Below are 12555 nucleotides of genomic sequence, written 5' to 3'. Positions count from 1 at the left end.
CTGGTGCAGTTCGGCTTCATGTCTCTAGAGCCCACTTTTTGTACCAGGCTAAATTCTACTTGCATATTAGTAAAATGTCATTAAGGTAACTATTTCTACTTGAGTAGGATATTTCAGTGCTCTTTCCACCCCTGCATGACTCCAACTGCCTGTCTTTACTGTATAAAAAGACCACTTGGGACATCCAGTGAAATCACCATTTTGGTTCCTGTGAGGGGGTCTAGTCAAATCAGCTTTAGTGATTCAGAAACAACAGGGAAAACTACAAGAGTACACTACAGACTATTGAGATGGAATTGGAACAGATTAAATATGAAATGTTTTTTTCATAACCTACATGATCTGTGTATACTGAGGTTAATGTGGAATTATTGGATATGGAATGACTTAGAACTGTCAGACCTGCCTCGGCTTTCATTGTTAAAAGATGTATGTCACCATGTACAGTTATGCATGGTTTAAAAAAATTGCCACGGCTGGTGAATTTAAATGTAGTTCAGTGTATTGTACTGTTGTATATAACTATATAGTTTGAGATTACAGGAGGCAGTCGCTCTGCCATTTCCTGTTTTTTAAAATTTGAATAGTTCTTGAAGTGCTTCAAGAGCTAAAAACAAACAAGCAATATATAGTATCAAGACAGGTCTACCAATAGAGGCCAAGCCTTTGAATGCTAATTTCTCTGAAGATTGAGAGGGTCCGTTCACGGCTTGAGCAGAGGGGGCTGGTCAGAGGATGGTAGATGATAGTGATGGAGCCTGCAGATGAGCAGAGGGCAAGTCTGGGGACAAGACTGAGTCTTATAGCCACTGGACTTTTCCTCTTCCACTCTGTAGCACCCACTTGGGTGATGCCCCAGCAGCTCGAGTGCCAGAAAACTCACCACACAGTTCAGAATAGTGACTTGTTGTCCTCATTACGAGCCCTCTGCCTCAGCACTGCTATATTCCTCAATCTCCCATTCCCCCATGCTTCAAGCCACTCCTGAAATTATGTTATCAAAATATTAGGAACTGGCAGCCAGGTGAAACAAAAAAGTGTCCAGATGCATTTTTCAAACAAAAACAGTCAGCTAGCCAAAACAAAAACGATTTATCCTGTCGGTCAATCTGCAAATCCGTGGCTCAAAAACACTAGATACAATGCCTTCAGAACGTATTCAGACCCTTGACTTTTTCCACATTTTGTTACGTTACAGACTTATTCTAAAATTGATTAAATAAATACAAATCCTCAGCATTCTACACACAGTACCCCGTAATTACAAAGGAAAAACAGGTTTTTAGAAATTTTAGCAAATGTATAAACCCTTAACAATTTTACAGACCCTTCGCTATGAGACTTGAAATTGAGCTCAGGTGCATCTTGTCTCCATTGATCATCCTTGAGATGTTTCTACAACTTGAATGGAGTCCACCTGTGGTAGATTCAATTAATAGGGCGTGATTTAGAAAGGCACACACCTGTCTATATAAGATCCCACAGTTGACAGTGCATGTCAGAGCAAAAACCAAGCCATGAGGTCGAAGGAATTGTCCTTAGAGTTCCGAGACAGGATTGTGTCAAGGCACAGATTAAGGGAAGGGTACCAAAAAATGTCTGCAGCATTAAAGGTCCCCAAGAACACAGTGACCTCCATCATTCTTAAATGGAAGAAGTTTGGAACCACCAAGACTCTTCCGAAAGCAGGCTGCCCTGCACTGACAGTGCTCTAGAGTTCCTCTGTGGAGATGGGAGAACCTTCCAGAAGGACAACCAACTCTGCAGCATTCCACCAATCAGACCTTTATGGTAAAGTGGCCAGACGGAAGCCACTCCTCAGTGAAAGGCTCATGACAGCCCGCTTGGAGTTTGCCAAAAGGCACCTAAAGACTATCAGACCATGAGAAACAAGATTCTCTGGTCTGATGAAACCAAGATTGAACTATTTGGCCTAAATGCCAAACAGCACGTCTGGAGGAAACCATCCTTACGGTGAAGCATGGTGGTGGCAGAATCATGCTGTGAGGATGTTTTCAGTGGCAGGGACTGGAAGACTAGTCAGGATCGAGGGAAAGATGAACGGAGCAAAGTTCAGAGAGACCCTTGATGAAAACCTGCTCCAGAGCTCTCAGGATCTCAGATTGGGGCTAAGGTTCACTTTCCAACAGGACAAGACACCGCAGGAGTATCTGAATGTCCTTGAGTGGCCCAGCCAGATCCCGGACTTGAACCCGATCGAACATCTCTGGAGAGACCTGAAATAGCGGTGCAGCAACACTTAATACATTTGCAAAAAAATAAAAAATATACTGTTTTTTCTTTGGGGCAGGGGTGGAAAGAGCACTGAAATATCCTACTCAAGTAGAAATATTTTTGAAATTTACCAGATTTTGAGAAATTTACCAGACATCCATATGCATTCAGATGCGCCATCAATAGACTTGGGATTTTGGCCAAAGGAGCCACATTTATGTGTTCTTATAATCAACCTATAACAAATTATAAAAACACTATTCCTTGGGTTTAGACGTGTAGCATATAGAAAACTATATATATATATTTCATTGTCGGATATTTGATCACTAAATGCATCAGGGCATTGTGTCCACTGTATGATATTCAAATTTCAAAATATATGGCCTACTGTATATAAAGGAAGAGAAGCTTAGGCCAAGCCCCAGAGAGATAAAGAAATGCATGTTGGTGTTGTAGCATGCCACCAGCATATCGCTATCTCTCTCTCTATGTGAGATGGCTAGTGTGTCTGCTATACAGATATATACTTACAGAAGGTGATTTTTTAATCAGAATATTTTGTATAAAGATAAGTTCAGCTGTCGGAGTCAGTTGGAGCGCCAGTGTGAACTGCCTTCATGTCAAAGGCCTGCGGTAGCTAAAGCTTAATAATAGCCACACCATACCAAACCTTAACAAATGTTTTTAAACTTGATTAGGGTAATATCAAAAGTAAGTCAAGCCATCAGGCTCCCATGTGGTTCAGTGGTCTAAGGCACTGCATCTCAGTGCAAGAGGTGTCACTACAGACCCTGGTTCGATTCCAGGCTGTAATACAACCGTCCATGATTGGGAGTTCCATAGGGTGGCGCACAATTAGCCCAGCACCGTTAGGGTTTGGCCGGGCTAGGCTGTCATTGTAAATAAGAATTTGTTCTTAACTGACTTAACTAGTTAAATGAAAGGTGGAAAATATGAGCAGGCAAACACAGCATTGGATCTACATTTGGAACTTAATTTGGCCAAAGAGAGCACACAATTAAAAGGACAGATAAAATGTAATTTAGCCAATGAAAATGTCTCAACAGAATGAAATAAAACAAGTTTGCATAGGCCTATTTGTAGAACTGGTTTTGATTAATAAATAGGCTGACAATGCTATACAATAATGATAAAAACATATAAATAAATGTATGTTTAAAAATGACATCCTATCTGAATAGGAAGTGGCACAGTATCCTACATGTGGCTGCATCAAAGCCAATCATGGACAATATGGCCAGCTACAATTTTAACAGCTGGCTATTAGCTGGCAATTAGACCTACTGGCGAAAGGGAACCCTGGTGCATCAGAATTGCGTTTCCATCAAATTGACTTGATGTCATTATTATTTTTTATCCGACGTGTAGGCTACTTTACTCTCATAAAAAGGTTGGATGGAAACCTGGTTAATGCCAAGTAATTATGAGAATGGTGAAATGTATATTTTGGATGAACGTGTTCAGGCCTACAGGATACTTTTTAAGTACCCTAATCAGATGAAAACATGGTGGCTGGATGTGTTTATGACACATATAAAAGGTAATACATTATAAAAGTTAAATGATAAATATTTACCCTATATTGAAGTGTTAGGTTCCAAATGCGCAAAGAATAGTTGCTCGGATTGAAAAGGAGGCAGAGTGTGTGTTAAGAATTCCCTTATAACTGGGCCTGCTTTCCTGAATAACTGGATCTGCTGGGAGCATATGTGGCCACATTTCTGTCTTATTCAAATGACATTTTCAATGTAGCCTAGAGTAGAATTTTGTACTCGCTTGAAAACAATAACATGCAATTATTCATTGCATTGTGGTGTTCTATGTTAGTCTAGGTAGGATAATTGTATTGTCCCTAACAACATCAATAAGGGAGCTTTTTGAGGTGTGTGTCACATGTCTTCAATATTCTTTCATGGGCAATGATGCACCTGGCCTCTCCGCTGCCTATTTGTTCTTGTGGATTCATATTACAATTGATGCAGCTTTAAATGCTTTTATATGTGGCATGATTGCTAGTTAGCCTATTGCAGATCTGGACAAACGATCCACCTACCACAATTGTCACTATGAATGGTGGATGGAAGGCCGGATAGACTGTTAGACTGGTAAACTATAGTGATAAAAGTTAGCACATGGAAAAGCGTAGTGCATGAGGGAAGTACCAAAACACCTTGATATAAGGGAACCACATGCAAGTAGATGAGGAAATGTGTCTAGGAAGGAAGAAATTATATAGTAAAACCTGCAAATAGTGAATGTAAACCAGTAAAAAAACAACATGTTACCCTCCCCTGTGCCCAATAAAAAAACACCCATCCCCTCAGTAAATTGCCATCCCTCCCTTATCATTTCCAACATATGGTAGGCCATATTATAGTTTCTGACATTTGGTAGGCCATTTGTTTGTCAACTATAGTTAGATACATGCAGCTTATCTTCTGTCATAACTTGTTGCGCCAGAAGACTATAAAGTAGTGCTCACCAGAATAATGTTTTACATGATAGAATGAATGCATTAGTAATCTACACTGAACAAAAATATAAACGCAAAATGCAACAATGTCAAAGATTTTTCAATTGAAATACATTCATTAGGCCCTAATCTATGGATTGCACATGACTGGGAATACAGATAGGCATCTGTTGGTCACAGATACCTATAAAAAAGGTAGGGGCACGAATAAGAAAAGCAGTCAGTATCTGGTGTGACCACCATTTGCCACATGCAGCGCGACACATCTCCTTCGCATAGAGTTCATCAGACTGTTGATTCTGGCCTGTGGAATGTTGTCCCACTCCTCTTCAATGGCTGTGTGAAGTTGCTGGATATTGTCGGGAACTGGAACACGCTGTCTTACACGTCCATCCAGAGCATCCCAAACATGCGCAAGGGGTGACATATCTGGTGAGTATGCAGGCCATGGAAGAACTGGGACATTTTCAGCTTCCATTAATTGTGTAAAAATTCTTGCGACATAGGGCCATGCTTTATCATGCTGAAACATGAGGTGATGGCGGCGGATGAAGGACACGACAGTGGGCCTCAGGATCTCGTCACGGTACTTCTGTGCATTCAAATTGCCATCGATACAATGGAATTGTGTTCGCTGTCCGTAGCTTATGATTGCCCATGACATCTGCCTGGAACAGTTGAACTCGGATTCATCTGTGAAGAGCACACTCTTCTCCAGCGTGCCAGTGACCATTGAAGGTGAGCACCTGCCCAATGAAGTCGGCTATGACGCCAAACTGCAGTCAGGTCAAGACCCTGGTGAGGACAACAAGCACGCAGATGAGCTTCCATGAGACGGTTTCTGACAGTTTGTTCAGAAGTTCTTCAGTTGTGCAAACCCACAGTTTCATCAACTCTCAGGGTGGCTGGTCTCACATTATCCCACTGCCATGGTTACACGTGGTCTGCGATTGTGTGGCCTGTTGGATTTACTCCCAGATTCTCTAAACAACTTTGGAGGTGGCTAATCGTAGAGAAATGAACATTCAATTATCTGGCAGCAGCTCTGGTGGACATTCCTGCAGTCAGCATGTCAATTGCACGCTCCCTCAAAACTTGAGACATCTGTGGCATTGTGTTGTGTGACAAAACTGCACATTTTAGAATGGCCTTTTATTGTCCTCAGTTGCACCTGTGTAATGATCATGCTGTTTAATCAGCTTCTGGATATGCCACACCTTTCAGGTGGATGGATTATCTTGGCAAATGAGAAATGCTCACTAACAGGGATGTGAACAAATTTGTGCACAATTTGAAAGAAAAATAAGAATTATGTGCATATGGAAAAGGTCTGGGATCTTTTATTTCAGCTGATGAAACATGGGACCAACACTTTACATTTCTGTATATGTTAGTTCAGTTCAGTTAACACCTGTAAAGTTGTCTGTTTCCTTTAGGGACGGGGGAGAAAACACACTGGAAATATTGGTATTGTGCAAAATGTCATCAGTTTGACCAGTTTTAAGGAAATGAAAAGCTGAGAAAACAATGAAACACGTTTCTGATGACTTCAGTTGGTCTTGGGTGCATATTGTATGTGGTTGAAATACTGTCTGCTTGCATAACAAGTGTCAACGATATGACAGACAGCATTCACATTTTCTCAAGAGATCCTGAAAGAAAGATATCATATTTCTCCAGTCATGTTCCCTAGACAAAATTAACATTTATTGTATCATTTTACTGCAGTTAATATTATATTACGCTACATGTGAAAATGTTTAGGCCTACAGTCAGTGTCCATATTTCAGTTATTTTTCCATTTAACCCATATGAATTTAAATTAGGAATATTCTGTTTATTCATTGGTACAGGGATACTTGTACGTAGGATAACACAGGTGCATGTAAACAGTTTATCCCGAATATGACCTTAAACTGGATATGAGCTACTATCCCTAAAACTGTGAGCATGTAAACGTGGTCACTATATCCAAATATCTTTTTTTATGGTGGCCCTTGAACATGTGGCATAAAAGAACCAATCAACGATCTTGCGTGATTTACTGTTGACCTCTGAACTCTGGCCAGCAACAACAGAGTGAAGATGGCGGAGTTTGATTTTGGTGACTGTGAGCTCTTTGAACAATTGGAAGAGAGTATGCCTGTTGCTACTCACATTCGGTTCACTGAGGAGGGTGGAGAGAAAGGCTCTGAGCTCAGTGAAAGATTGGAGGAGTGTGAGGAGACAATCCGGAGTCTAATAGAAGAGAATATCCTTGTGTGAGAAGCTAGCGGGTGCTAGCTAGCCACCATGTCTGTGGCCTAACTTTAGCTAGCCAACGAGACATCTTTAGTTCACCGCTCAACCAGTCACTGGTTGGACGTGCCTCTTGACAGCATTCCATCTCACTAGCTTGCAAACTATTTTGTCATTGCAGCTAAAAAACATACTAGCTAGAACCCATGCAAAAAAAAATCGACGTTTTACTACGACTTGCCAAATAGCTAGACAGAAGACTAGTATGCTAACTCCCTAGCCGAATAAACTCAACGATTTACGATGGATTTGAGCGGCAACTAGTGTGGGTGGACTGGAGCTCCGACATCACATAACTTAATTTGATCATAAACTACAGATTTCAGGACAGCAATAATAATCTGCAATTACACATAACAAAACCTTAATTTTATGTGACATCTAACACATCGTTAATCGTGGAGTTGAGTTTAATCGGCTAGTAACTCCCAAGTCTGGTGGGGGGAATAACGTCAGCCGAAAACTGTTAAATTTAGTCACTCTCTTGAATAAACACTGCATAGTTTATGTACAATGCTAGAAGTAGATTCACTTTCCATTCATCCAATTATAAATAGTTTGTGGTTAAAACTGAATAATCTTTTCCAAACAAACTAGCAGGTTGGTTGAACGTGCTTGATGTCTATGTTGTTTTGATCAAAAATGCCTCAGTATTATTTTTCTTGAACCAATTGTCCACATCAAGAGTTGAAGAGAAAATTGAAAGTTTTGACAAGGCCAAGGTAAATTATTGATGCGCTACTCACTACAGGCATAACCTGTGTACAATGTCCTCATTCAAATATTTTTCTTCCAGTGGCATTAATGTTGAAAACATCAAGATTGATGGGCCTCTTCTACAGATCCTTTTCGCAAATAATAGCATCTCAAAGTAGGATTTCTTTTTTGGTTTCTTAGTCAATTTCTCCAATGATTTTGTAACTTTATTTCTATGTCTATGGGCGTTAACATGTGAACTGTTAATCTTCTTTTACCAGGCAATGCCGTCAAGAAATTGAAGACTCCATCTGTAGTATTGTTCAGAAACATCAGCTGCATGGAGAAGTTGAAAAAGGAAATCCCTCCAGCAATGTCAACCCTCAGGTACATTTTTGGATTTGGAGATGGTCTTGCTCAAGTTTCAAAGAAGAAAATATGTTTTACATGGAAAATATTTCACATTTGTTTCATTCCACATGCAGTCTTCAAGTTTCATTATGGAAGAAGATCAGAAGACCAAGACCTGTGGCATCAAAAAGATTAAGGAGGCCTTCAGTGTGGGTGTTCTTTATTTTTTTAAATGACAATCTAGGTGTCTGTCCCCTGCATGTCTTGTGAAATGTACCATTTGCATTTGTTTGTCTGGATATATTTGTGTGTCTCTTTTTCACAGATGGTGGGAAGTGTCCTGTATTTCACCAGTTTCTGCGTGGACAAACTTGGACAGCCCCTGCTTAATGATAACCCCCAGCAGACAGAAGGATGGGAGGTTCCAAAGTATCCTCAACACTGCTTGCTCTGCTCTCTGTGGACAGCCCTGTGTCTTTCAGTCACTTATTTTTTCTAAAACAACACATTTCAGTGTAGAATCCAGTTTTCATTGTTGGATAACATCAACTGAAAAGAAATCTCACTTTTTGAACCATTATCTTTTCTATCTTTCATTGTGTGTATTAATGCATGTGGTAGTCGGTATATGAGTAGAAAAGTGTGCTGTGTTTTGTTACGCACATTTAAACTACAGTTGCATCATTTAATTGAGTTCCTTAATTGTTGCGAAGATATCAGCAGGTCTTCAGCCAGGTCATCGCCTTAGATGGACAGGAAGTACAGATGAAAGAGAAAAGGTATAGCAGAGATTTTGTTTTTTTATGCAGGAAATAGCTGTACATTTTATTGTTGCTTTTGTACCTATACTACAGACCTAAGCCTTGTTGTTTCAACTGTGGGTTGGATGGTCATCAACTGCGAGACTGTCCTCAGGTAAGTCTTGAATATCATTGGACTTTAATATGCATCTTATAACATGAAAGTTGTTTACTTACCATGGGCAGACAGAAGAGCTTAAAACCAGGTTTGACACGTGATCAACAGCTCTGTTCGTTTCCTCTTAGCCAAAGGACATGGCCAGAATCAATGAGAAGCGGAAGGAGTTTTCTCAGGGTAACCAGGGCAACCTGAGCAATCAGCGTTACCATGCTGAGGAACTGGAGGAGCGATTTGCCAGATACAAACCTGGAATCATGAGGCAAGGAACATTTGAAATGTCTGAAGGCACTGACACAAAAAGAAACTAATTTGTTTTCAGTTATTGGTCTAAGTGAAGTTGTAGAACTAGGGTTTTTGGTATCACAAATCTGTTACCCTTTGCTTTTGTTTCTGGCATTGATCAGTGAGGAGCTGATGTCTGCACTGGGAGTTGAAATGAACACTCTACCCCCTCACATCTACCGCATGAGGCGGTTAGGCTACCCACCTGGCTGGCTTAAGGAGGCAGAGATGGAGAACTCAGGTCTCACGCTATATGATGGGAAGGGTAAGATTTCACCCGGAGAGACCACAACCACTTTACTAAACACTTGCCTTGCAGTTTTTGTTGAATCACTGATCTTTCCTGATTCTTAATTAATATTGGGCTGCTATGTATTTAAACTGTGTTCACCCTTTATAGTGTCAAAAGATGGAGAACTAACAGAGGTCGACCATGGACAAAGTATTTCCTATGATGTTTCCAAGCTAGTAGATTTCCCAGGCTTCAATATATCTGCACCACCTAGTGTGAAGGATGTAAGTCTTCTTGAAATCAGTTTGCTTGCCATCATTAGGGTACAAGCATACCGATCTTTGCCACCACTTGTAGACCTTTACAACCAACATTTCCCCCCTGACTTTTAGGACTACAGGCTATATGGCTCTATTCCAATACAGCATAACCATATGAAGCAGAATTTTGCTGACTATCTGTCCAACAATTTTCCAATGGTAACTACAATTCTCCTATTCCACATTTTAATAAATTGTTTGTCCACTGTATGTGTGCACACTATAAATTAATATATTTTGCCAATAGCCTGGTGCCAACTGCAATAAGAGACTGCATGAATCCGAATCAACTCCCCAGCAGACGAAGAAAAGGAGATCTGATGCCAGGAGTTCAGATATGGATGTTGACTCAGGTAGCGGTGTTATTATTCCAGGTGTCTGAATACAATGTATAACCAATTACTCTATTGCAACCAGCAGATAATTCTGCTTTTCACTGTCATGACTGGGTGGTCGGTCTGTCTGTTTGCAGAAAACAAAAGTCACCTTATGTTGTATGTGTGCAATGGCCTCCCAGCTCTAGCAGTGCATAACGCTTGTCAGTGTCTGTTTCCAGACCAGGATACTACACCCCGCCGCCACCGAAGCTCAGACAGCTTCCAGTTCCAGCCCCCGCTGCCCCCTGACTCGCCATCCTTTGGTTCACCACCTCCCTTACCTCATGGTACACCACCAGCCACTCCCACTCCACCCCCTCTTCCTAAGGGAACACCTCCCCCCACACCCACTAATGGTTCACCGGCTCTACGGGGACGCACTGTGGGAGTGGGTGAGGAGTCTGTAGGTGGGGAGGAGGAAGAGCTGACACTGGAGGAGCTGGAGGAGCAGCAGAGGCTGATCTGGGCTGCATTGGAAAATGCTGATACCACCACCAACAGTGACTCTGAGACACCAGCTGTTGGAACACCCCTCCCCAGCTCGCCCAGCGTCTCCACACCTGCCCAAGTCGACACTGAAACTGAAATGGAGGAAGGTGAGGCTGAAGATGAAGAAAAGGAGGGATCTGTGGAGGTTTCCAGCCACAACAGTGATGAGCAGATCAGTGTTGATCCATCTTCTAGCAAATGTCAGGATGATGTTGAAGATAAAGGCAAGGTGGTTGAAGATGAGAGCAGCTTGTTGAAAACACCAGTCCAAGAGGAGAGCCCTATGAGTCCTGAAGCTGCTGCAGATAGAGGCAATGTGCTTGCACAGAGGCCCAGCTTGCTGCAAACACCAGTCCAACAAGAGAGCCGTCAGCCAGACCCCTCAGATCAGGATGATGTTGAGGGAGATCTGTCTGACTCTGTGGGGAAGGTAACAGCCGTGCCTCACCGGAGTAGGTTCGCACATGGCATTATTCCCTTTGAGGACACGCCAGAATTCACAGAGGTTGCTGAGGCCACCGGGACATACCTTCGAATCCGAGACTTGCTGAAAGGTTCCCCTCGAAATATGGCGAAAAAAAAGTGAAAAGACTGGCTTGAATTAAATCCAGGGATTCTTTTGCATAAACACTTATTTTTTAACAAATCTGTGGTTTTCATACACTTTTCTTTAAGTGTGCCACAAGTTGAAGCTGAACAGTTTGGTGACCTGTCATTCAAACTTATTTTTAATGGTTTATTTTTTTTGTACCAAAATGAATGTATTTTATGCGTATGAGTTAGCTGTGGTCTATGAAGACGCAAGGTTTTCATAGAATAGTTTTTCTTTAAGGAAACCTCATAAGCCAGTTTTGGCGTGTCTTTTTTGCCATTCACATAAAATCATTTTTGTAGCAATGACAACATCCATATTGCTCTTTTAGGTGTAAAGATAAGATTTTATAAAATGTTTTTTCCTCTTCTGTTTTTACCATCGATTGATCATTTTTCTATGACTCTTTGCAGTCTAGGCGCCTCTCCTCTTCTCATGGTTAAAGTAGCCTCCCATTGGCTACTCCTATCAAATAAGGACATTCATCTCAATTTTTAAGTTCATTTGAAACTTGATTGGATTGTTGAGGTGATTTTTAACTGGATTATTTTAATTTTAATTTTGACACAGGAAGTCGGTGTCTTAATTCAGAATATCACTACCACAATATGGCTCTGCTTAATATCGCACGTTTATTTGAAAAAGTAACAACCATTGTACGTCTTTTCGTCAGCGTCATAGACTTGGTTCAGCATCTGGTTATTGCTACTACATAATGGCACTAGAGAGCAGCAAAACCTAATTTCACATTTTCAGGTAACCATATTAAATTTGACTAAGAGCAACTTGTCTAGATGAGAAGAGTGTCAAAGGATTTTGGCCTACTTTTTACTTAGGGGTCAATGGTTTGTTTTTGTTATTCTAAATTGGACTGTCATTGTAGTTTTGCCATTGAACGTCTGAATTAAACGTACACAGTATGTGGGAAGGCTGCTTGCAGTATGAATTTCTCATGTTTCTGTTTTTAAATAGTGTTCAAGATTATAAACCATTTGGAGGGCTGGTTTTTAAGGGTCGTGGCCTGATGGTGCTTGGTGGAGAATGGCCAAAATTAGATCTAGTAATGTACTGGTCTAAAGCGTTGTCACATTTCTTGACTGCCAGCCCTGCTCTAATATAGCCTTTATAGAAGCAATTATTGGTCTGTACCGTATCTGTTTGGATGGTGAAATTGTACAACTGTTCTCTCCAGTCAAACCATGTGATAAGTACGTTATTAGAAAAGGACCCAACTCTTACCAGAATTTGAACGGTAAAAAGGAAGC

General features: G+C 41.0%; 1 protein-coding gene across 1 annotated transcript; it reads left to right on the top strand.

Annotated features, from left to right (window-relative positions):
* The first annotated feature begins 6792 nt into the window (after nt 1–6792).
* Nucleotides 6793–12222, top strand: LOC135541906 (zinc finger CCHC domain-containing protein 8-like). The gene is made up of 14 exons (XM_064968404.1): nt 6793–6985; nt 7712–7752; nt 7827–7901; nt 8008–8113; nt 8212–8286; nt 8403–8506; nt 8791–8856; nt 8932–8992; nt 9124–9257; nt 9403–9545; nt 9681–9796; nt 9905–9991; nt 10080–10185; nt 10389–12222. Exons 1-14 carry the CDS (start codon nt 6818–6820, stop codon nt 11282–11284), a joined length of 2178 nt encoding a protein of 725 aa, XP_064824476.1. The 5' UTR covers nt 6793–6817; the 3' UTR covers nt 11285–12222.
* The last annotated feature ends 333 nt before the right edge of the window (nt 12223–12555 follow it).

The sequence above is a fragment of the Oncorhynchus masou genome, chromosome 1 (assembly GCF_036934945.1).
Source record: "Oncorhynchus masou masou isolate Uvic2021 chromosome 1, UVic_Omas_1.1, whole genome shotgun sequence".
Lineage (NCBI taxonomy): Eukaryota > Metazoa > Chordata > Actinopteri > Salmoniformes > Salmonidae > Oncorhynchus > Oncorhynchus masou.
This window is presented reverse-complemented; position numbering and strand designations above follow the sequence as displayed.

What these genes read in the sequence shown, in the direction of transcription:
- LOC135541906 (XM_064968404.1), top strand. Translation starts at nt 6,818, where the DNA reads ATGGCGGAGTTTGATTTTGGTGACTGTGAGCTCTTTGAACAATTGGAA. An exon ending in GCAAATAATAGCATCTCAAA is followed by an intron (nt 7,902 to 8,007) that starts GTAGGATTTCTT and finishes TTCTTTTACCAG; the next exon opens with GCAATGCCGTCAAGAAATTG. An exon ending in CCAGCAATGTCAACCCTCAG is followed by an intron (nt 8,114 to 8,211) that starts GTACATTTTTGG and finishes TTCCACATGCAG; the next exon opens with TCTTCAAGTTTCATTATGGA.